The sequence below is a fragment of the Tenrec ecaudatus genome, chromosome 1, assembly GCF_050624435.1.
Source record: "Tenrec ecaudatus isolate mTenEca1 chromosome 1, mTenEca1.hap1, whole genome shotgun sequence".
NCBI classification, from domain to species: domain Eukaryota; kingdom Metazoa; phylum Chordata; class Mammalia; order Afrosoricida; family Tenrecidae; genus Tenrec; species Tenrec ecaudatus.
In genome coordinates, this window is record NC_134530.1 from 103,303,822 (window position 1) to 103,330,624 (window position 26,803).

Here is a 26,803-nt window from a genome sequence, read left to right on the forward strand (position 1 = left end):
TTGTTGTGTTAACAGTGTATAGTCACTTAAGAGTATATTCTCTACAAATCAATAATTCATGTAATATGATTTTAGCTGGCCTATATTTGTATAATTTCCTTTTCTCTACAGTACTTTAAATTTTATACCATTAGCTAAATTAATGACACTATCAATAGAATTACCTTATATCCCAGAGGTTCTCTATCCTAAAATGATAATGAAGGCCCTAGAGTGAAATATAGATATATATCAGAGATATAAGTTTGAATGAATTTTTTGCTCACAATTCTAGCCCCAATTTAAGAATAATTAGTCATTAATATATGGATCTACTTCATGCTCACCCTTATGAAGAGATCACTGAAGAATATAGGTGTTATAACAAAGTATGTTGAAGAAAGAAATGGTGCCCAGTTATCAAAAAGTATAACATCTGGGGTCTTAAAAGCTAGTTCTAAAATAAGCAGCCATCTCTCTGTGGGAGCCAAGGATAGTAAATAATAAAACTCAAATCCAAAGGAGGGAATGGTATACCCAATTCAAATTGTGACTACCTAGCTTGCAGAACGCCATGGATGACAGTGGGACCCCCAAATTCATTTGCAGGGTAACTCCTGGGATTGAGTGAATCCCCTGTGAGCATGGTAGAGGGATGTGGTAGCTTTGCTCTCAGATAGAGAGGATGATAAACTCAACTATGGTAGATGTAATTAGGTTAAAATGTAACACCTTATTTCATATTTTTGACCCATTTTAAAATGGTTTCATTTAAAAAAAGTGAATGAGAAATACGCATGGATGAAGCCTGCAGTGAATTCCCTCTGATCACAGACCAGAGACATGAGTGGTCTTGCTATCATACAGAGGACAAGGAAAAGTGGATCGGTGCAGATGCAGTTAAGTTACAATCTAACACCTTATCATTTGATATCACTTTTGATCCCTTTTAAATTTGTTCTAGTTTTTTCAGCTCTCCTCTTTTTTATGTAATAATTTTACTGACACATCTTACACATTCCAATATATCCATACCCACACAATTGTATTGTTCAATCCATTCAGGTGGGGTTATACAATCATCAATACTATCAGTTCCCCTTTCCCCACCTTACCCACCTCCCTTCTCCAGTCCCCTCAGGGAACCACCTCTCCTATCACTGTCTCTGGGGGATCATCCATCTTGACCTTCATGTATAAATGGTCCTACATATGCAAATGAAATTACATAAATCTAATATAATCAATGAAGTAAAACATATAAAAACCTTATGAGTAAGGGGAGGAAATATTAAAGAACTAGAGGATCGTTATGTGGTTCAGCAGTGTCATATAGCTGGCTCTATCATCCGTCTCATGTGGCCCTTCTGAGAGGGACTGTCCAAACATCTTGCAGGTGGATTTGGGATCTCCATTACATCCGTGCCCCTTCACATGGAGTTGGTTACATGTTTTTGAACTTCTGAAACCTCTTCCTCTCAACACCTCATGATCACAGAAGCTGGTATACTTTTTCCTTGTGGGCTTTGTTACTTCCCTGCTAGATGGCCACTTGCTTAACCACAAGCCTTTAAGACTCCAGATGCTTTATCTTTTGTTAACCAGGAACCATCAGCTTTCTTCACCTACTTTGCTTATGGACCCATTTTGTCTTCAGCAATTGTGTCAGAAAGATGAGTATAATGCAATACCACATTATTAGAACAAACTGTTCTTATAGTGAAGTAAGATTAAGTAGAGGCCCCAAACCCACCCACCTCCTTGTTTTATATATATCCTAAACATATGTATACATATATGTACATATACATATTTCCCCCCTCTCACCCCATTGTTTCCCCATCATTCTTTTTTCAGCAATTCCTCTCAGATACAATTCAATTGTTCAAACACTACTGGAAAAGCTACACACTCCTCACCACCAATTTTAGAACACTTACTATTCTCTTGTAGCTGTCATTATTGGCTCCTTCCCCCCAGCCCTCGCCCCTCCCATACTCCCCAGGACCCCATTGGTCCAGTTGACCCCTCCATAAGGCTGCCTGTCCTGAATATCTTGTACAAATAAACACCAAAAAACCATCCAGGTAGTCACTAGTCAAACCGGAATCATGACACAGAGATGACTACCTCTAGGTTAGAGAGAAGGACATGTTCAAATTCATCAGTGCAGCCTCCATTTCTTTCAGGGTTACCTATCCCAGGTCACATTTACCTAACAACACATATACCCTTGCAGTCTTCAGCAATCATGCCTGATTAACAGGCATCCTATAAATTCAAGATGTTATTCCTGCAGTCAGGGATGGAGTGGTTTAGTGTCCCACAACCCCCAGTTATGCCTTTCATCTCTCAGTGTGAACCCCTTATGAGTAATCTACAACCAGTTCACCTGGGGTGCCAAGTGCTGCCCTCTAAGCCAGAAGTCAACATTTGGGATCCCTGGAGGACTTGGGGGTTTCCGTCACACCACTGGTCTATTAGACTCCTCTCTTGGTTTGACCCCAGGTGGGAGGTTAGACGCACAGCTGTCCCTGAACTGTATCTTCAGGGCTATCATCTAGGGAAAGGACGTCAGCTCTAGAGCTGAGGCCAGCCCTGCAGTCACATCTGGGGATGAGCGCGCAAGCTCACCATGTCCTGCTATCTTTCTTTCTCTTTTTTTTCAGTAGCAAACAGAAACTTGTTCCCTTATATTTTAGCACCCTAGAACTTTCCATTCAGATCTCCAGCTCTAAGGGCGGGCTTTCTCTGTGTTGGCTCTGGGGGATGGAGGGGTATTGTCATCTGTGAACGTCTGTGGGTGTGGTGTACCTAGGAGATCTCCATGTGTCTTAGCATCGGTCTCTGCCGGTACAGGGAGCCCAGGTCCAAAGGACATGTTGTGCTCTTGCCTTTTCTTTCTCGATCCCTTCTTCCTGATTTCTTCTCTCTCTTTTTATTTAGCTCTTGTAAGATAAATGGTGTGATTCAAGCAAGGGTGTAATTTGAGAAAGTGTGGGACTTGAGTCACACTTCCTTACCTTATCCCAAACCAACCCATACCCATTGCCATCAGGTTGTTTCTGACTCATAGCAGCCCATCGGACAAATAGAAATGCCCCTATGGGTTTCCAAGACTGTACATCTTTATAAGAACAGCGGTGTATTATGAATTGGTCGGCTACCATCAGTTTGGCAGTTCAAAACTGCTTTATTTCTTGCTGAGGCTTTTCTTTTCTTTTTAGTAAGGAGCAATTATGGATGGATACTGGCAACATGGCATATAGGCAAGAATAGATATGTACATAGGTGAGGACAGAAATATCTATCAGGACATGTACTTATAAATATGTAGGTAAAGGCACATTTAATCACTGTACACACAAATCCAGAAACTCCTGAAACATAGCCTAATACTTGTAAACATTGTTTTTTAGGTTTAAAAACATAGGCCCTTAGTACTCTCTAATACTACCATCAAGTCAAGCCTGACTCATAGGGGCTCCCTGAGGGTTTCTGAGATTGTAACTCTTTACATAGTAGAAAGCTCAGTCTTTCTCCACCGGGCTGCTGGTGGTTTCAAAGTGCCAACCATACAGATTGCAGCCCAACGAATAATCACCACCCCACTAGCGCTCCTTAGGACCATAGTATCATAGAGCAACTCAATCGGCTTATATACACCCCAAAAGCCCAATGCCATCAAGTGAATTCCAACTCACAATGATCCTATAGGAGAGACAACTGCCCCTTTGGGTTTCTGAGACTTTAAATCTTTTTTTTTTTTCACTTCTCTGGCTTATTTTGCTATTATTATTTTTGTATTTTTCCCGTACATGAAATCCAGGATCGGTAATCTTTTGAGACAGTACCTGAATCAATGGCCTATTGGAGGCATGTCCCACCTTCCCCCCAGCCCCCAGGGAGGGGGGAAATGGAGAAATAATGACATGAGAACAAGAAGAAAGAAAAGGTTCCAGACCGGATTTCATTCGTGATTGTACAACTTCTTTTAGGATGATTGAATTACTGAATAGTATCATGTGTGGATTGCACATGAATAAAACATTTAAAGAAAAGAAATGATTCTTGTACATTTTCATTTCAAATAAAGACATGCAAGAAAGGAATCTGAGCCACTATTGCAGAGAAACTGTTAAACAAGAGACCCCTTCCTGGGTGCTGTGTTCTAATTGGCAAAGTGTCAAAGTTAAAGTTGCCAAAAGACCCTTTAGCCATTTGTGGCTTCATTCTCCCCTTGAGGAGTCTTACATGTGCTCTCCCCACTGTCCCTCTTTTTGTTTAAGCAGGTCATACAGTAATTGCCTGCGTGATTCTTTTCCTATGCTGATATCAAATATTGGTCTTTTATCCTAGATCAGCGGTTCTCGACCTGTAGGTCGTGACCCCTTTGGGGGTCGAATGACCCTTTCACAGGGGTCGCCCGATTCATAACAGCAGCAAAATGACAATCATAAAGTAGCAACAAAAATAATTTTATGGTTGGGGGATCACCACAACATGAGGAACTGTATTAAAGGGTCACAGCACTAGGAAGATTGAGAACCACTGCGTCTAGACGGAACACTTAAATACAAGGAGCAAGTGTCTCCCTTTGTCCTTCGTGTTTGACTCAGAGTAGGCATGCAAACGAATGACTGCTAGTCCATCTGAAGCCACCTTAGAATTATATTTCAATATGTTTAGGCTCTTGCTTTCCCCCCCTGTTTTTATCTTGTCAGACTTCTTCAGATTGGAGTCCTGGTTCTAGAACCTCTATAAGATTAACAGATTGCCCATAAACCATCACCCACCTGATGGACTCTTGAATAATCTAAAAAGCCAATATGAAGATTAAATGATAGGGTGTAATAATAGGCAAATAAAATTGACTAAAATAAATCCTTCCTAAATGTTCATTTTCTCAACTCTAAGGTTAGATCATTGAACACAAAACGGCCTGGGCAGTAGCTAAAAATGCCTCCCCTGCAGATATAGCACCTTGCACGAATTCGACGCCCCACCCTGGACCGGCCCCACCCTTCAATGCCTGCTCTTTTCCGAGGCCAACTGCCTCCTGTCTCCTGGGTCAATTGCACTAACCCTAGAGCGGAGGGAATGAATATTTAAGAAGGATTTGCTTTAGTCAGTTTTATTTGCTTGTTTTATTATGATAGCATATCATTTCATTTTCATCTACTTGCTATCACTGAGTCAATGCCGACTCATCTAGACTTTACTGGACAGGGTGCAAAGTCCTCTGTGAGTTGCTGAGCGTGTAACTGCTAATCGGGGTAGAAAGTCCCATTTTCTCCCATGGGGTGCCTGGTGGCTTCCCACGGCTGATCTTGAGGATTGCAGTCCAATGAGTAAGTATTACGCCACCAGGCCTCTTAATATTCATGTAAGCTTTATTAATGAGAAAAGTGAGGTTGCCAGGAGAAAATTTAAGTAGCCTGAAATCACACATCTATTATGTATCCGAGTTAAATTGTAGTTCAAGCTGTCAGATTCTGAAGCCAGAAATCTTCACCAATCTTCTGCATGGTCCCTGGGAAAGGGCGTTGGGAAAACTGTCCTGAGAGGACTTAGAGGGATAAGTCCATTCCTTATGTATATTCCATAGCACATCCAGTTTCTAATTTTATTTTGTTTATATTTCAGAGTAGTTCCAAGCTTCCTCGAGGTCAGATGTTTTGAGAATTACAATATTTGCTGTCTTTTCATTATCAGTCTTTGGTGAAAATCTAGAGAGTGAAGCAAATATTTTAAAAGAACTTTCATAGCAAAAGAAATCATTTTCTTTTCCCCCCAAAACTTTTCAAGACATGTTCTCAAGTGACTCTAATTAGAACCCATTTTATACAACATTGAAAAACATTTCTTTAAATGCATTATCAAAAATTCCTTTATTGAAAATATTTCTACAAAAAAGTGTGACATAAGCTATCTTATCTGCTTCATTTTCTGACTTGGCACCTGAAGATTTTATTTTTAATAATTAAGTTTTTTACTTTCTCTTTTGTTCAGATACTTTCATATTAACTACCAGTTTAAAGAGTCAACGAACCAATGTATTTCTCATCTGAACTGCCTAAATAATTTGAAGATCAGTGGAAAATAAAAATACCGGGCAAAACAAAAATGCTGGTTATTTAAAATGGTAACAGCAGATAATGAAATTGGGTTTGTGGCCTTTCTAAGTAAGGACTCTGCAACTACAGAGGCCACTTACCAGAATGCTGGACCTACTGCTCAGACAATTCCATAAATATTCCTGAAGATGATCTCAGATGGAAAAAATCCAAACCAATAAAATGAAACTGAGGACGAAAAGAAAAAAATAAGTTGCGTACATTGAATTCAATGCATCTGTAATTAAATAATAGTGATAAGACTCAGCAGCCTCATAAATTATATGTTTGATATTGTAAGTGCTTCTGAATATTATTTTGATTCATAATTTCAGGGAAAGGAAACTGATTCAAAGGGTTTGTTTTCAGACTATCTCACTGCATGTCCAATGGTGAAAGAATTACAACATGCCTCCTACTAAGCCTCCACTCATTGTGTGATTGTGACCAAGATGCAAGCGTATTGAGGACATTTCTGTAAAGGAAGTACAACTAATTAGAACTTCTCTATTATAGGAAAACTGAATGTCTCATAATTTGCATAGTAATTATTCATGGAAAGAAATTAGGATTTTTAGAAATTTATTCAAAGGTGTTTGTCACATAGTATGCTAAGCTGGGTTGTCTAGAGGAACAAATCCAGTGACACACATTTAGATCTAAGAAAGAGCTTGATATCAAGTAGTAATCTTATATCAAGAAAGTATCCAACACCAGCACATACTCTTTAGGTTCAGGTGAAGCTACAGGAGATGGCGCAGAGGGAAGGAGCGTGAAGCAGGACTATTGCAGTCCCATGGACGCAGTCATGTGGATCCATAAAACATGTGGAAATCAGCGGAAACTTGGCAGTGTGCCAACAGCTCTCAAGGTCACGTGACCCACTTGGGGCTGCTCCTGGAAGCAGGCAGAGTCCCAGGAAGCAGGAAGGAGAAAGGGCAGAGAGATTTCCCAGTATCACTCACTTTTATTCAAAAAAGTTCATGACACACCAAGGAAGTGTCATTTGATGAGTTGGGACCATTACCCAGGAGTGTCTAATTAACACGAATCTCACTATTATGCCCAGTGTCAAAGAACTCACACCAGCAATTGTGCAAGTGAAGTTATATATTTTTGATTGTCTTTAGGTATAGTTGAGTCAGATCCAACTCAGAGCCAGAATTCTTAGGAACAACATAAGGAAATATTTCCTGTGCCTGGTCCTGGGCCATCCTCACATTGTTGTATTTGAACCCATTTATTTAGCTATTGTGTCAATCTATTCCATCTACTCCCAACTTTGTCAATCATAGCTCCCTTCTCCAAGGCTGATCTCTCCTCATAAAATAACCAGTTTCAAGAGACAAATTATCCCCTTCCTCAATTTCAAGGAACAAACTGGCTGTGCTTCTTCAGACACTGATTTGGTCTTTCTTCTGACCAACCATGGTATAGCAAATCTTATTCAACAGCATCATAATTCAAATCATCAGTTCTCTTTCTTCTAGTCTTCCTTATTCATCATGCAGCATTCACATGCATATGAAGCGATTGAAAGTGCCATGACTGGGGTCTTTAGTGAGGAAAAAAGCAATCAGAAACACTGAGGACTCCATTTTTCCAATTTAAATAACCTCTGTAAACCTGACACCAAAAAACAACATTTTCAGCTCACTGAAAAACCAGTAGAGAATAAATAATACATTTATTGCATGTTTAATATTTATCAGGTATTTCCAAGAAGAAAGTGTATTATTATTATCATATTTTTCAGTGAACCAATTAAAGCTTGCGTTTGTATAGTACAAGGCTGGGAAACTATTTTACTCAACTAAAATTCCATTTGGTAAAACTGCATATCTGGTTTTCTTAATGTACTTTTGACAAATATGACTCGGGTTTCTTTCTTTCTTTTAATTAGATTTGTAAGAAAACAAGATAACTTTCTTATTATTATTGCTTTCCTAGAGGCAATTTTGCAGCTATGATTATAAATACGCTTCTGTTATCAGGTCTTATTTCCCCAAAGATGATGGTAAAATCTATCATTGGTTCTCCCTTGTGGGAATTTCATAGTTCCTGGCAATTTGTAAACATTAAGAGTTTTAAAAGCTGATCATGACTTTCTGAAAGTTTTTTGTAGTTATTCTGATTTTCCTTCAAGAACAAAAAATATAGATGTAACAAATGACTAAGGAAGAGCAAATCAAGTTAGCAAAGGTATATCGAGTACTTACCATGGATAAGATTTAGGCTACCTGGGGTGGACATTTAAATAACGACATGGTTTCAAATGTTATTACCAGCTTGTTACCTGTTAAGGAAACTAAAAGCTAGACTATATTTCTATACATTAATTGGTTGATACATTTGAATGAGTGCTTTGGAGAAACTAATAGTTTCCAAGATCTGTATTTACCCCTAATAATTTAATGGTCATTGAAAACATGTAGTTGCTGTCTCAGAGTTTATAGACTGGTAGAAAAAGCAAGCAATCGAGCAATGCCTCAAGCAAATGCACACCACCATTGTTAGTAGCACTTGGAAGAAGGTTCGAATGGTGTTCTGCCTGAAGAGGGGTGGGATTTAGTTTTCCTTCTTCTGCTGTTTCCTCTTCTGCCTGCTCTTGGCGCTATAGCCAAAAAGCTTTAGAAACATGTATCAGGTCAGTTACTCCTCTGCTCCTAGAGTTTCACTCATCATTCATAGCAAAAGTTTTTATATCCTTTCTGTCCTTCGCTCTCACGCTTTCCCCCATTCATTCATTCCTCTTGCTTCTGAAATTATTTGAACATGTCAGGGCCTTTTCACTGATGCTCTCAATAGCCGTTCACTGCCATGCCCGTTACTGAAGAACTTTCCCTCTCACTCTCTTTAGCTCCTTATTTAAATGCAACTTTCTGTTAGTCCTTCCCCCGTGACCCTATTTCAAAGGGAGACATCAAGTCTCTGCTATTTTCCAACTCTTTTCTCCTCTTTGTTTTAATCTAGTACTGATTAACACTTGTAGTCCTGACTTGATTTTTCTTTACTGTGTATCTCCCATTGAAAACTGATTGCTACAAAGATAGATGTTTAAAAACAGATATTTTCTTTTATCAGAATCCCTAGCACAGGGTTTACCTGGCACATAAGAGACCTGTAATAAATATTTGCTGAATAAATACATTTAGAGGGAGGTTGGAAGAAACCTCTGAGGCATTGATTCTTTGACATTCGACTGAAAGCTCCAAACCAGACAGAGAGAGGGAAATGAAGGCAGCAGTAATGGTGGTAGCACCACTTACTGCTGAGACTTCCCAAGGCAGCCTGGTGGTGGACTGGGTTAAGCGATGGACTGCTAACTGAAAGGTTGGTGGTTTGAACCTACCAGCCAGTCCATGTAAGAAAGATGTAGTGTATTTCCATAAAGATGTACAGCCCTAGAAACTGTGAGGACCAGTTCTACTTCAATCAATAGTTATACTATTTGTCAGAATTCACTCAATGATTATGTGTCTGGCTTTGTACTGAACGGTTATTTTAATCTTTAGAAGACTCTTCCCAGGCAGGTAATATTATTATCTCCATTGTACAGATAAGAATTGGAGGCAGGGCATTTTCTGGGCAGGTAAGGAGCATGTATAACATGTCTGGCTTAAGGAAATCCAGTGAGGGGAATGAATAAAGAGGTGTGACTGGAGCTGAAAGAGAGCCTGTGGAGAAAGGATCGTGGGAAAGGAGGCGGACGTGTGCACAGAACGAATACACCTTTCTAATTCCTCAGGAGAGTCTTCCTGTAAACGCTGTGACACGAAGGGCATCTGCTTTTACGCTGGCTGAATTTAATATTTCCCTGACTTGGTTGACAGAGGGGGTTAAGGAGCTGTACCTGTCTCCTACGAGCAATGAGCCCCATTAAGAAGTGTTAATGTGATCAAATTCCCATTTTGTGAAAATAATCCTGGCAACTGTATGAAAAATAAACTGAATTAAAGGAATCAATTCAAAGGAATGAATTAGGAAACAATAATCTATAATGGTTGCCTGGGGGTAAGAGGTAGTAGAAAAGATGGAGAAACAAGACCAGACTTTAACAGTACCTGGAGGGTAAAATGAAGTTGCTTTTGTGAGAAAGAAGACACAGAAGAAGGGAAGTGTCAGCAAAAATCCCTCAGTTGCTGGTTTCAGCAACTAGATCAAGGAATTTAAATTCAATATAACGTGGAATGTTGGAAGACTACTTGTGTATGTATAAAGAAGCCTGCCGTTGTAGTTGTTAGGTGCTGGGCTGTGACCCTTATGGTCAACAGTTTGAAACCAGCAGCCACTCTGTGGGAGAAAGATGGGGCTTTCTACTCTGGTGAACATACACAGTCACAGAAACACACAAGGAATCAGCGTTGTCTCAATGGCAGTGAGTGAGGCTGGGGGAAGGAATACAGATTAGTAAATGTGAAGTTGTTAAAAATGTCAGTAACATGAACAAGTATCATATGTCTAGTCAATGGTAATAACACATCAGACTATAGTTGAAATTTTCAGAATCTACAAAGGATCAAATCCTATTTTAAAAATAAATTCTTAATAAGCTTTATTTTATGATTATTGATATATGAGGGGCACCCCCCAAGATAAGGATTTTTTTCAAAGCTTATGTATTTAAATTAAAAAACAAACAAAAAACCCTTCTCACCTCAAAATACTCTCCATTACACTTAATACATTTGGCAAATCTGAAATTCCATTCTTGAAAACATTTTTCAAACTTATCCGTTTGTGTGGCTAACAGAGTCTCCTTCATTTTTTCCTTCACCTCTTTTACATTGTGAAATCATTGACCTTTCATGTCCATCTTCATTCACCAACACAAAAGGAAGTCACCTGAAGGAGGTTAGGTGAGTCAGGTGCGTAGAGCAAGAGAAGCGTGTTGTATCTTATCCAAAATGAGATGACTGCATGAGCAGGTGCATTGTTGTGGTGGCAAAATCAGTGCCCCATCTACCACAAATCAGGCTTTTTATGGTGCACACAGTTACACTATCGTTTCAGAACCTCTAAATAGAAAGTTTGATTAACAGTCTGACATAGTGGAATGAACTCTGAAAGCACTATTAATTAACATTTTGGGCATTTCGGGAAAATTGAAAGATGTCAAACCAGAAAAAGGTTTGTCATCAATCAACGTTTCACCTTCCTTTGAAATGAGAAAGCCACTCGTACACTTGAGTTTTTCCCGTGGTGCTGTCTGTGTCGCCTGTGTTCACAATAGTTGCTGCAGTATTTTTGCCTAGGCAGGAAACAAAATTTCACAGCCGCACACTGTTCTCTTAAATCAGCCATTACAAAAATCAAAGTTCAAGCAAAACTGCTTTTATGACAAATTTCACTATGACCAGAGGGAACCTTTCCAGGTGATGCCACTGGGTGCACTAACTCAGAGCGAGTTGTTAGATGCTCTCCTGGTAGGGAAAAAGGGTACTAAGAAAGATCTGCTCTGCTGAGTGGAATTCTGTTAGGGGTTTAGGGGAGGTTACCCCTAGTATAGTAAATATAACACATTTTATTGGTTCAATTTGGTAAGATTTTATATATAAACAACTATGAAATCAAGACCCCAAAAAAGGAATGCACATAAGCATCACCATCATGAACTTCCTCATGCATATTTGTAATCCCTGCTTTACACTTCTCCTTACCCCTCTCCATCCCTCGACCACCACTGGTCTGTGTTCTGATCCTATACATAACTTTGCTTCCTAGAATTCTATATAAATATAACTATAGAATGTAAAGTAACCACTCCTTATGATTTCTTTGATTCCGAATTATTTTGAGATATATAAAGTGAACTTCAAAATAGGGAAAATTGGTGTCTATCCGTAAGTCATTCTTTTTTTCATGAATAGTTTTCCATTGTGTGGAGAACGACAGTGTTTACTTACTCACTTCTTGGTGGTTATGTGGATTGTTTTCAGTTTTACATTGTTGTAAACAAATTATTGTTAATAAAGATATATGCCTCTGTTTCTCTTGAGCAAATACCCAGGAATGAACTGGTTATGTGATAAATTTATATATAACTTTTTAGGAAATTGACATTTATTCCAAAGTGTCTTGTATCGATTTACTTTTTCTTCAGCAGTGTATGCAAGGTCTATTATACTTTCTCTCCCACATTTGGTATATTCAATGTTTTAGAGATTAATCATTCTGATAGGTATGGGGTGGTATCTCGCTGTGTTTTAAACTTGCATTTCCCTTCAGATGGTAAGCATCTTGTTATATGCTAATTTGCCATATAAGGATATTTTAAGGGAACCCTGGCGGCAGCAGGCACCTCTCAACAACACCCAGTTCTGATAAGATATTTAATACATATATATATTATAACTATAAATTAATGTAAAAATTAAAAAGTTCATAGTCACCAGATACTCCATGAGAGAAGGGTTAGATTTTCTACTCCCATAAATACTCACACAGTTTCTACTGTGTCCCACAGGGTCACCACTATGAATCAGAATTGACTTGACAGTTTTTATTTGCTATATGTGTATTTTCTTCATGAAATGTCATTGAAATAGTTTTCCCATTGTATACTGAGTCGAACGTTGTCTGTACTATACTATTGGGCTTGAAAGATATTTCCACTTCATACAGAACTCTGGGTTAACAGTTTTTACTTGTTATTGCCATTACTTTAAAACCTTTTCTCCACCGTTTTTCCATTTGCATTATTTCTCTTAAGAAATTTGCTTTAGCTTGAAGATAAACAAGCGGCCATCTAGCCCAGACACAACACAACCTACATGGAAGAACACACTAGCCTGTGTGATCACGTGGTTCCAAAGGGATCAGTTATGAGGCATCAAAGAACAAAACAATCATATCATTGGGTGCACACCTCCATGATACGATCGCTGAGGAAAAACGGGTGCATAAGCAAATGTGACAAAGAAAGCTGATGGTGCCCAGCTATCAAAAGAGATGGTGTCTGGGGTCTTAAAGGCTTCAAGGTAAACAAGCGACCATCTAGCTCAGAAGCAACAAAGTCCACATGGAAGAAGCACACCAGCCTGTGCGATCACAAGGTGTCAAAGGGATCAGGTATAAGGCATCATCAAAAAAAAAAATCTTACCATAGTGAATGAAGGGGGAAGTGCAGAGTGGAGACCCAAAGCCCATTTGTCGGCCACTGGAGAATCCCTCACAGAGGGATCTAGAGGAGGATATGAGTCAGTCAGGGTGTGATGTAGCACTGATGAAGAACACAGCTTTCCCCCAGTTCCTAAATGCATCCTCCCCCTCCCCCTCACTACCATGATCTGAATTCTGCCTTGCAAGTTTGGATAAAGCAGAAGTTGTGCACTGGTGCAGATAGGAGCTGGAGGCACAGGGAATACAGGGTGGATGATACCTTCAGGACCAGGGCTGTGAGGGGCAATGCTGGGAGGGTAGAGGGTGAGTGGGTTGGAAAGAGGGAACCAATTAAAAGGATCTACATGTGACCTCCTCCCTGGGGGACAGACAACAGAAAAGGGGGTGAAGAGAGACGCTGGATAGGGCAATATATGACAAAATAACAATCTATAAATTATCAAGGGCTCATTAGGGAGAGGGGGAGCAGGGAGGGAGGGGGAAAAAGAGGACTTGATGCAAAGGCCTTAAATGGAGAGCAAATGCTTTGAAAATGATTAGGGCAAAGAATGTACAGATGTGCTCTATACAATTGATTTATGTATGGATTGTGATAAGAGTTGTATGAGTCCCAAATAAAATGTTCAAAAAAAAAGAAATTTGCTTTAATTCTTATCTTTGTTCTTTTGTATATGGTGTGTTTTTCTCTATGTTTAATCTGTCACAATTTTTAAGCAATTTGATCATGATATACTTTTCACAGTATACATTCCTTTGTGATTTGTGATCGGGGTTTGTTGAGTTCCTTATACCTGTAGGTGCAAAGTCTTCTTCAAGTTTAGAAAGTTAACTCCATTATTTCTTTAACTGGTTCTTCAATATCCCTCTAATTACAGGGATATCAGGCTTTATCATGTCCTGGAGATCTCAATGATGCTCTTTTCATTTTCCTTTCATTCATTTTTTCCACATTTCATTTTATTTCAAATATCTGGTCAATTGACAGAATAAATGAATTAACACTTAGTAGTATCTTCTCACTTTTAAATTTAACAGATTTTAAGCTTCCAAATAATATTGAAGTTTTGTATTTTATCATTCTTCCAATATTTACCCAAACTAGTTTATGGTCTTATGTATGATAAGTGTTCAATATACCTTTGATAACTTGATTTACTCTCCCATGATTATTTGGTACATTTTCTACACATTTTCTTGAAGAAAAACATATATAATATCAAAAGAAAACTTATAGAAAATCAAAGTAAATTAAAAAAAATCTAAACAGTAACATGGAATCTTAGGGTTTATATATTGCCAGAAACGATGAAATGCCCACAAAGGAGAACCAATAATAGATTTTTTTGCCACTGTCTTTTGGGAAATAACTTTATAATAGAAATTTATTTATAATCATAGCTACAAAATTGCCTTTAGGAAAAATCTTTTTATTTTCAATGTAGGCTTCTCAGGTTATTTATCTCAGGTAAATATGGTCAATGGAATTTTAATACAATTATCACCATTCTGCCTACTGTTCTCCATTGTGATAATAAGTCTCTGAGTAGAAAATGGGTATTCTTCATTTTGAGAGACTTCTCTAGATAACAAATAACTTAGCACTGATTTCTATTGCTCTCAATATAGAGTGTTTCCTGATCATTTAGAAGTTTTTTCAACTGTCAATTTACCATGTAATGGCATCATTTATTCTAAAATTTATGCCAACCAACATTTACAATTGTTCTGGAAAAGGACATCGTTTGGTCGAAGGTGAGTAAAAGAGGAAGGTCTGCAATACAATACACTGACGCACCAGTTGCAAAACTGTGTTCAAAGAGAGCAATGATTGAGCCAGACCAAGCTAGGCTTTCTGTCTGGTACATAAGGTCATTATGCGTCAGAAGAGACCTGAGGGCATTTAACAACAGAAGCATTCCGCTGATTCCCCACATTGCCCACCCTTAAGAAAATTAAATCGTGAATTTTTCACTTAATGAGGAAGCTCAAGAAAACCACTGAATGTTCTATAACAGTGTTTGTAACAGGACTTGGAGGTGAAACTTAATTTTTGATCTATTCTTTCTTTTTTTTAAATTTCAACTGCTGGAAAATTTTTAATAATCATCGATAGATTTGGTATTACTGAGTTGTGTGTCTGAGGCAAATACTTCTGTAATTTCTTATGCCCTGCTCATTGTCTTCAACTCACCTTCGAAGTGTGATTCAGAAAGTGTGTTTTTAAGTAGAGGCAAATTACTTTTGTTTTCAAAACAGTTTTGAAATGAGGTTCCATTGAGAAATGAAGGAACAGTGGCAATAAACATTAATGAAGAAATGGTCAGTCCTCTGGTGATGCTTGAGTGTCAGGCGGTCGTCCCATGTCTGTGCGGGGTGGAAAGGAAATCAAGTGGAAGGGGTCCTAAGTGATGGCCAGATTTTCAAATCTTTACAATTAAATGTGCTGAAAATATAGGGCCTATGGCAAGTTATATAAATAAATCTCATGGAAAACTAAGTGTGGGGTTGAAATGCATAGTACATGATGTATTCATAACAGTGAACACTGAAAGACTGTTTTCTCACCCAGAGATTTTAAAATAAACTCTCACATAAAGAAATACTTCAAAAAATATATATTCTAAATAAAAATAGCACAGCGAGAGGATAATTAACTGATATAAAATGCATATAATGTATGTAATTATTTTATTCTCTATATATGTTAATATGCATCTAAACTTTAATTTCACAAGTTAAGAAAATGGTACTTTCTTTGCTTCTCTGTAACACTATTTTGTGGGGACATTTTTAATATACATCATTTAAAAACCAAATTTAATTTTAATCTGAGATAAGAGAAAGATCACCTAAGAGAACCTCATTTCATGAGAGCCCGAAGTAACTCTCTCCCAATCAGTTTTGTACTCCAATATTAATTAGTGCTATTGTCAAGGTAAAATAAAATTAATTATGAAATTAGTCAATTTTATAAGTAAAATTTTATATAGCTATATAGAGTTTTCTCCCAGGAGTGAATATATATATTCAAGAATATGGTAAAATCCTCTAGAAAATAGAAGATAAAATTAAAAGAATGACTTTAATGGTAAAGCAAACACGACTATCTAAAATGCTGTAAGTCAGCATTCAATAGCTGTGGGTCAGGAATTGTTGGTAGTTAAAATTGCTATAGCTTTTGAGTCAATTGTTTGAAAACTTGAATTTTTTGTTAACATCTTAAAAGAAGAGACTTCAAAAATCTCATGGGAAAATTCAATTATCTTTTAATTTCATTGTTGCACTCACTTTGTGAAGTGTCTGTGTATGACAGATTGGAAACAGTTTGTGGTTTGCATCAGAGCACGTGGCAATACCAAGATAAGCTGGAATAAAAACTAGCTATTAGAAGTGATTGATGTGAGGGACAGAAAATATAGACAGTGTTCCTCATCAGAGACTCATGGAATAGACAAAATGTTCTCTCCATGTTCATTTCCTCTCACAGCCTTCTTTTAAAGTCATCATTCCCTGGAACGTGTCTCGACATCTTTCCCGTTACGTCCATAGTCCTGCCATGCACAAAGTGGTCCTGGCAGTACTAGTGGGCTCTCTCTATCACTGATTCCTCATAGCCAGCGCCACTACAATGGCTGGGGGTGCTTTCTCCTTCTTTCTCATTATAGCCTGCTGAACGGACTTTCGACCTAATCACACTGCTTCTAATTTTACTCCCCTTTTAATGAATTTTCAATAGTTAAAGGATGGACAGAGAAAGTAGAACCTTCCTTCTTGTCTCTGAAGATTTGAAAATTCTAGATACTTCCTATAAATGGAACCATACAATATGTGGGACCGCTGTGACTGCAAGCTTTCATTTATACTATTGGGTGACTATTTTTGCGATGCATATAATGGCCTTCAAAAATGTGAGCGAGTTCTAAGTATTTGAGAAAAGGATTCATAAGGAAGAAATGGGAAGAAAACTCAGATTGGGGTGTCTGGAAATCCAAAAATGAATAAGGTCTTGAGGCGGCAGTGAACATGAGCTACAAATGCCGTAGAAATACTACAGTCAGGAAAAGACCATCGGTATGAGCAACTAAGAGGCCTTTGGTGTCATGTTCCAGAGAAATGTCCCTGTAGTGGTGAAACAGATTGTATGCGATGCTTGACGAATGAATAGGAGTTAAGGAAATGTGGACATGTGTAAACTACTCTTAAAAGAAGATTATAAAGTTCATGAGGGAGGGAAGTAGTTCATAGAAGCAAAGATTCAGAACTAATCATTGAACCCTAGAACTGGAAATAACTAGAAAATGCCAAATCTAAATTAACTTCCACATTATGGTCATTAGAATCCTTTAGAATTAGGGAGCCATGGGCTTTAAAGAATAATTTTTCCTCTGGAGTTGTTAATAGAGAGATTTGCATTAAATGGATATATATATAGCATTCCAGTACAGCCTCAGTGGTATCCATAAATTATGTTCCCCATAAATTTCAACAATAAACATTAGATACACCGGTACACAGAGAAGAGAATTGTGACCTTAAATTACAAATCTTAAGGAAAATATTGGTATAAATTTAAGGAAATCCACAACAAAAAGTAAGAAATTATATCACTTAAAGCAAAGAAAAATGTGATTTCATACTGCAGATATTTACTGAAGGCTTACATTTCAACTGAGATCACTTGCCATCTTATTTCTTCATGAATTTACCTTTTACTACTTGCTCCTCTGTAGGATGTTTAGCCCTCCTTGATGTGGTCATTTTTGTCCTTCGTTCCTGTCTAGCGACTTTCAAGAGATGAGGAATAGAGTGTGCCAGATTGGATCAAGTCAAATAAAGTTATTGTCGTTCTGTAGGAAATGTATATATACACACATATATATTCAAGAACATCTATTTTTTTTCAAGCACAGTGGGGGTCTTTGCTCTTATAGGCATTACTTTTAGAGTTTCTGGGATTTTGAGTGATAAGATCTGGTTATTTTAGTTAGACATATTACCCCAGTGACTCAGGTGGAAAATCCTTTTACTTGGAGTCTCAGCTTCTTAAACGTCATTCAGACAATCTTAATACATTAGCAGAACAAGCATAAAAGTTTGTATAATACTAATTAATCCCCAAGAGTAATAATGATTTTGAAGTTTAGGTTACAAGGATTGGTAATACAGGCATTCAGAACAATACAGTGGAGTATTTACATATAGTTTGCTTTTTTTTTTTAACATTTTATTAGGGGCTCATACAACTCTTATCACAATCCATACATATACATACATCAATTGTATAAAGCACATCTGTACATTCTTTGCCCTAATCATTTTCAAAGCATTTGCTCTCCACTTAAGCCCTTTGCATCAGGTCCTCTTTTTTTTCCCCTCCCTCCCAGCTCCCCCCTCCCTTATGGGTCCTTGATAATTTATAGATTATTATTTTGTCGTATCTTGCCCTATCCGGTGTCTCCCTTCACCCCCTTTTCTGTTGTCTGTCCCCCAGGGAGGAAGTCACATGTAGATCCTTGTAATCGGTTCCCGCAAGAGTATTAGAATGAACTTAGTCTTGGAAACGATATGTTTTGTCACTCATAATAAAGAAGGGAGGATATTCTAGGAAGAAAAGGCATGTATGCAAAAATGTTGAAATTATGACCTGAAACTCAGAGGTACTTCACTGAGATCTTTTCAAAAGTCACCCAGTATATAAAAGTGTCTGTAATGATTATTTATATAGTGCTGTTGTAATATCGAAATAAAGAGCTCTGATCCATTTTCTGTGCTCCTAAAATGATAGTTTAACAGGAAGACACTTTATGTCATTATTTTTTTAATCGTTCCATGAACATACCAATTAGCAGTCCAGGCTATCTTAGCTCTGCAATAATGATGATTACAATAACTATCATTATTATAATCAATTGATTAATTTAAATCCTTTCTATTGATTCTATGTTGATTGTATAAACTTATCCATGACAGTCAAATCAACGCCTACTCATAGCGAGCCTACAAGAGAGAGGAGAATGGTCCATGTAGGGCTCTTAATGTTGTCAACCTTGATGGGAGCTGATGGCTGCATCTCTCTCCTGGGGAGCTGCCCTTGAGTACTAATGACTAACCTTTGATTATTGGCTGAGTACTTAATCCCTGGACCATCAAGGCCCAGTAACTAAGCATAAAGCTGTTTATATCCCCCTAGAGTATGAGAGATATTAAAATATTTTCCTGTGATAAAATTTGCTTCTTGTTTATAATTTCACTATGAATTTTGATCAGGGAAAATGATCCAGAACCCTGTAGTTTCTCGAGATTTTTAAAACAATGGAATACTTTGCTTTAAAAAAAAATCAGTGGATATGATACATGAAATACCAGCCAAAGCTTTGGATATGGAGCAGGAACATGGGATTTGCTGAGGGCTACCTTGAAATAAATGGTCAATTCTTATAGGTTAATCGAATTATCTAAAAATTAAATCCTATAAGTTAGACCTAATTATTATTTTTACAATTCCTTTATGGATGATGGTAGATCTGTCTCCCAAATGTGTATGTTATTACTAGAAGTACAGTTTAATTCAGTAATTATTTACATGCCTATCCCTTAAGACAAAAACCCAGACCCACTGGTATCAGAACTAACTGTGGCGGAGTTTCCCACTCATGGCCATCATCCTTATAGACAGGCTTCTTGAGGCTGTGCATCCGTACAAAGCACACGGCCTCATCTCTCTCCTGGTATGAGCAGGTGGGTTTCAAACGCTGAACGTGGGGTGGCAGGCCAGCACCGAACCACAACTCCACCAAGCCTATTACTTACTTACTATAAAATAAATGTATTCTGTGACTTCACAAGTTTTTACATAATAGAAAGAGTATGAAGATTATTTAACAGCCTTTTCAGGCTCTGGGTGGGACTCAAAATTAAACCCACTCTTATTGTCTAGATTTCAACTCATAGTGACACTCCAAGGGCAGGCTACAACTGTCTCTATGGATTTCTAAGACTGTAACTCTTTATCCGAGTAGAAAGTCCCATCTTTTGCCCGCAAAGTGGTTGGGGGTTTGGAATTGCCGATCTAGTCGTTAGCAGTAGAACTTATAACCGCTGTGCCTCGAGTTTGAATGTTTATATTAGGACCTCTGTCCCAGGCCAGGTGACAGGTGGGAGACACTCTCCTACTCGTGAATCTAAAGCTCATAAAAGTAAATAAATATATTTGATTTATGTAAATGAAGTCTAAATATATTCAGATAGTTCCAGTGTACATTGCTCTCAATGGTTAAACATTTCCTTGGATTTTCAAATGAAAAGCCTAGAGTTCAATAATGACTCTGTGTGATTTCATTAAAAATTACATTTTGACAGTTTCTCAGAAGGCCAATATTTCATAATTAATGAATGCTCATCCAAAAGGTCGACCTTCTGAATGACAGGATAAGTGCAAACTGAGGGGGACATTTTTGGCTTTGGACTACTTATTGAAGTCTAAGACATGTTATCTTTTGGAATGAAAGTAATTTTGGAACCATACCTAAAAAACTGACTCTATATCTGAACATTTGAAAGCTCCTTTAAAGTAAAAATCCATGCTGCCTACTTTGTGTTATGCTATATTTAAAATAAGAGAAATTGTAAACCAGCTTCAACTACCTTTATCATTCATGGCCTCCTTTAAAGAGTCTTGAGATTGAACTCCCAGGTATAAAAGCAAAGCTTCCAGATGCTTGATAGACATGGCTCTGGCATTCATTTTCAAGTTAAATCTATGGGGCCTCTACTGACAGATGGTTTTCTTTTATCTGAAATTGAGTAAGTTAATTCAGTTACACCGAGGTTCAGAGATCAAGATATCATAAGGAATATGATGGGGAATTAAAAAAAAACAACAACTTTGAATCAAACAGATTTGGATTTGAATTCCAGAGCTGACCCTTGATAGCTAGCTGTATGGTCTCAGGTATAGTGCCTAGCCTCCTTACAGTACTTTCTTCACCTTTGAAATGGGAAGAATGGTGTCTTTCTCGCATGTTTTGTGTTGAACTTCCAAAAAGGAAGAACGTGCTCAGCATATCTTAAATTGAAATAACTCTAGAAAAAACGCAAGCCTCAAGTTGAAATATTTGTAAGATTCTATGAGCAAAACATTCAATGATGCGGAAAGCATAAAATGCCAGTGAAAGGAATGCACAGAATCTCTGCACCAAACAGAATTAGTCAACGTGTCGACATTTCAGAGGGGAGTGCATGAATAAGATTCAGTGGCACTGAAGGAAGAAGTTCGAGCTGCAAAGAAAGTGTCAGTGAAAAACAAGGCTTCAGGAATTAGTGGGACACCAAGTGAAATGCTTCGACAAGCTGATGAAGCACTGGAAGCACTCACTAGTCCGTGGCAGGAAATTTGGCAAACAACTATGTAGATGACTAAATGGAAGAGATCAATATTTGTACCCATTCCAAAGAAATGTGACCCATAGGATGCTCAGCTTACACAACATCATTGCTATCACATTTCACTGAAGACCATTCAGCAACGGTTGCAGCAGTACATTGACAGGGAGCTTCGAGAGGCTCAGGCCAGAGTCAGAAGAGGACATGGAACAAGAACAGCATTGCTGATGTCAGACGGATCTTGGCTGAAAACAGAGAATACTAGAAAGATGTCTACTGGTGTTTTGTTGACTGTGAAAAGACTTTTGCTATGTACATCGTAACAAACTATGGGTAGTCGTGAGACGAATGGAAATCCCGGAATACTTCCTTGTGCTCATGGAGACCTTGTACAAGGATCACAAGTCAGTTATGCAATTAGAACAAGAGAATACTGCATAGTTGAAAATCAGGAAAGGTTTGTGCCAGAGTTTGATCCTTTCTCTATAATTAATTAATCTGTATGCTAAGCAAATAATCAGAGAAACTGGATTATATGAAGAAGAATGTGGCGTCAGATGGAGGAAGGTTCATTAACGGAATGGGATGTGCAGATGACACCATCTGGCTGGCTGAAAGTCAAGAGGACTTGAAGCACTCGCTGACGAAAGAGAGCAGACTTCAGTGTGTATCATAACTCATTCTAAAGAAGAGCAAAATCCTCACAACTGGACCAATTCGGAACCTCAGGATAAATGGAGCAAAGCTTGACGTCAAGGAGAGTGGCTTGCTGAAATCCACACTCTATTCTCATGAGCAGAAGTCAAAAGGCATCAAGAAGTCAAAGGAGTCAAGACAATTAGTGTTGTGTACATCTGCTGCACAAGGCCTCCTCAGAGTATTGAAGGGCAAGGATGTTCCTTTGAGGACTAAGGTGCGTCTGACCAAAGCCATGGTACTTTCCATGACCTCATAGACATATGAAAATTTGACATGGTATAAGGAAGACTGAAGAAGAACAGATGCACTTGAATTGTGGTGCTGGCGAGCAATAGTAAAAGCCCATGGATTGCTCGAAGTACAAACAAAGTGTCTTGGAAGAAGTATGATCCAGAGTGCTCCTTAGAGGCATGGATGATGAGACTTCATCTTCCATAATTTGGACATGTTGTCAGGAGAGATCAGTCCCTGGAGAAGGACACTGTGTGTGGTAAATTAGAGGATGGCGGAAAGAGGACAGCCCTTAAGCAGATGGACTGACCCAGTGGCTGCAACCATGGGCAAGCACAGGGACAGTGGTGAGGATGGGCAGCACTGGGCAGTGTTCCCTTCTGCTGTGCAAAAGGTAGCTGTGGGTTGGAACAGACTTGATCTTTGTTGGGATTGGAAACAATGGCATGAGACAAATTCAGTATGAATTGTTGAATGTAAAATCAATGTGCTTCCTAAACATTCAAATTAAAAATACCCAAACAATTTTTTTAAGAGACTTGGGGATGGGTTACTGAGAGGAACAGAAACTGATAGGGCAGTAACTGTGTTGCAATCTATGACTTTTTCGTGAAGATAATTGACTAAAAATTACTTGAAGTGTTTTTATTTCACTTATTCATTTATTTGTCCCTTAATCTGTTCAGCGAATCTTATTCAATGATGATTATTTGCAAAGCCACCTATTAAGCTGGTATTATAAACATGGATCTGTTATTGCCCTTAAAATTAATTTTTCTCCCTAGCAGGTGGATGGGGGAGGGTAGAAATATGTAAACACATTTAGAAGTAAGAAAACATTTTAAGCAATGTGAAAAAAATTGTTTGAAACTTAAGAAAAGAATTAACTCCAGCCAGTGATTGGTAATATGGGCAAATAAATAAAGACAATCTTGAAAAATATAGAAAGCAAAATCATTTGAAAATCTGTAGCATGGGCAGAAAGGGATTTGTGACAGAGAAAATGGCGTAAACAAAGATTGAAAGGAGCAGGAAACGAGATGCATTTGGATTGACTGGGAAATTGGGTTTATGAAGGGAAATAATAGGGAAAACCAATAGAAAGGATATAGCCAGGGTGACAGCCCGGGAGTGTCATACACTCAGAGTTGGGTTTTATTTCCTTGGCAAGAACAAGCAATTGGAGGAGTTTTTGAAGAGGGCTAGAAGAAAGTTGTAATTCAGGATGATGATTCTTGAAGAATATGTCTGTGTGCTGATAGTATTCTGACTTTTTATGGTTTATCGAGGCTGCTGATGCGCTGCTGCAACATGGAGCTAACGCCAATGGTCAAGATGCTGTTTTTTCACCCCACTGAACATTGCGGTGCACTATGGCCACAAACAGGTAAGTCAGACAAGGATTCTTGAAGGAGGTTAGGAGTCTGCTCCAATGTTCTAGGCTCTTGTTAAACTGGTCTAACTTCAAATAAAACATAGTTAACTATATTTCCTATATTCTCATCAGTCTTGATTTTCAAGAGTTTGTAGGCCCATAGAAATATTTTAGCTACAATATTACTCATTTTTTACTGATAGGTTATTATGCAAGGGAGTCAGTAGAGGCCATTGGTATGTGTGTGACCACAGGACCTGGTTAGCCTGAATGTGAAAATGTCCCAGCTTTATGACTATATGCCACATAGTTCTCAGATCTTCAGTGTCTTAATCTATAAAGCTGGGAAATATTAATAGTACTTACTTTATCTACTTGCTGCTATGATAATACTTCAGTCTTTGTCAAATACTCAGTAAGTGTCTGTGTGATGAGGCTAATGTCAACAATAAAACAAATCATCAAGTCCTAACAACCGTTTCTGGGGGAGAAAGTGTCACTCAGATGCTTTGTCTCCAGTGTCCACTGTCAAGGGATGTAGTAGGCTGAATAACAGCCCCTGGACAAGGTTCATATGCTAATCCCTCGGCTCAGTGAATGTTGCCTTCTATGGTAAAAGAGGTTTTACAAGCAAGGTTAGATTAATGCTTGAAATAGGGAGATTATCCCAGACTGTATAATCACAGAGTCTTGTAAGAGGGAGGGAGGAAATCAGAGTAGTAAGAGGCATCAGTATGAAAGCAAGAAGTTGGAGTGATCTTAGGAGAGGCCAGTAATGAATAAATGCAGAGAGTCTACAGAAACTGTAAAAGGAAAGCTCAATATATTCTTGACAGCACCTTGATTTTTTTCCTTTGACCTTCAGAACTGCTAGAGAATAAATTTGTGTTATTTTAAGCACTGAGTTTGTGATGACATGTGAGGTGGCAATACGACATAAATAAATGTCAAATAACCTAGGTACATAATACTGAATGTGCTTTGATTGGATGTTTTTGTCTTTGCTAGGAGCAATTGAGTTGGTTCTGACTCATAGCAACGCCATGTGCAGCAGAACTAAGCACCGCGCAGGACTGCACCGTCCTCACAAACATTGTTATGGTTGAGCCCCTTGCTGCAGTCTGTGCCAATCCCTCTTCTCGGAGGTCTGCCTCAGTTTCCCTGTCCTACTGAACCAAGCATGATGTCCTTTCCCAAAGACTGGTCCCTCCTGATAATATGTCCAAAGTATGCAAGACAAGCCTCAGTATCGTTCCTTCTAATGAGCACCCTGGTTGTGCTTCTTCCACAACAAATGTGTGTTCTTTTGGTAGTCCAAATTACTTTCAATATTGATTGCCAGCACCATGATTCAAATTCACTGATTGTTCGTTGTTCTTATTAAATGTCCAATTTCACATGCCTATGAGGTGATTGAAAAGATGCCTTATATCAGGCACCACTTAGTCCTCATAGTGAAATCCTTGTTGTACCGATGAAGAACACAGCTTTCCCCCAGATCCTGGATGCTTCCTACCCCCAACTACCATGACCCGAATTCTACCTTGCAGGGCTGGATAGGGCAGAGGTTGTACACTGGTACATATGAGGGCTGGAGGCACAGGGAATCCAGGGTGGACGATACCTTCCGAACCAGGGGTGTGAGGGGCGATGCTGGGAGAGTGGAGGGTGAGTGGGTTGGAAAGGGGGAACTGATTACAAGGATCCACATGTGACCTCCTCCCTGGGAGATGGACGGCAGGGGAGAGGGGGGTGGAAGAGGCTCCGGATAGGGCAAAATATGACAAAATAACAATCTATAAATTATCAAGGGCTCATGAGGGAGGGGGGAGTGGGGAGGGAGGGGGAAAAAAGAGGACCTGATGCAAAGGACTTAAATGGAGAGCAAATGCTTTGAAAATGATTAGGGCAAAGAATGTACGGATGTGCTTTATACAATTGATGTATGTATATGTATGGATTGTGATAAGAGTTGTATGAGCCCCTAATAAAATGTTTTTTTAAAAAACTGAAAAAAAGAGAGAGCTTGTGCAGTAGATTTTCACAATGCAATGGGTGCTTTGATTTCTTGACTGCTGTTTCCATGAGCATTGATTATAAAACTAAGCAAGATAAAATTCTTCACAACTTCCATCTTTTCTCCATTTATCATGATGCTGCCTATGAGGAGTTTTGTGTAGAGTTTCAATTAGGCTTGAAGACTGCATTTCTGAATGTTAATCAGTAAGCATTTCAGGCCCTCCTTACTCCCCATAAGCAAGGTTGTGGCATCTGCATATCACTGTTTGTCAATAGACCTTCCTCAAATCCTGATGCCTGTATCTTCTTAATATAATTCAGCTTCTCTGGGTTTTTGGTTGGCACACAGACAAAGTTATTATGGTGAAAGAATATAATCCTTATTCAGACCTTTCCTGATTTTACATCATTATATTCTTTCCTTTAAACCAAGATCTATCTGATGTCAGTAATAATACCCATTGTTCAATGTTCTCTTCTGAGTCTGCCTTGAATTTGTGGCAATTCCCTGTCAATGTACTCCCACACCTTTTATGAATAATCCTGAGCAAAATTATATGTGTATGCTATATTAATGTTATTTTTGGAATTTTCCAAATTCTATGGGTTCCATTTCTTTGGAATATGTACAAATATAAATCTCTTCCAATCAGTTGCTCAGGTAGCTGGCTTCCAGATATCTTGGTATAGAATATTAAAACATTTCAAATGGTATTCTTTCAATCCCTAGAGCCTTGTTTCTCAGTAAAGCCTTCAGCACAGCTTGGACTTCTCTTTCAGTACCATTGGTTCTTGATCGTATGTTATATCTTTAAATGGTAAATTTTGAATAATTCTTTTTAAGGAATAATAGCTGGGAAATGTGACCTTCCTTATAGAA

At 38.3% G+C, this 26,803-nt stretch overlaps 1 protein-coding gene across 1 annotated transcript in view; it reads left to right on the forward strand.

Moving 5' to 3' along the window:
* Window positions 1-26,803, forward strand: part of TNNI3K (TNNI3 interacting kinase) — a 305,113-nt gene that overhangs the window by 88,095 nt on the left and 190,215 nt on the right. Inside the window, 2 exon segments of the mRNA XM_075537291.1 lie at window positions 23,814-23,867; window positions 23,870-23,916. Of these exon segments, the coding sequence (XP_075393406.1) occupies window positions 23,814-23,867; window positions 23,870-23,916 (101 nt within the window).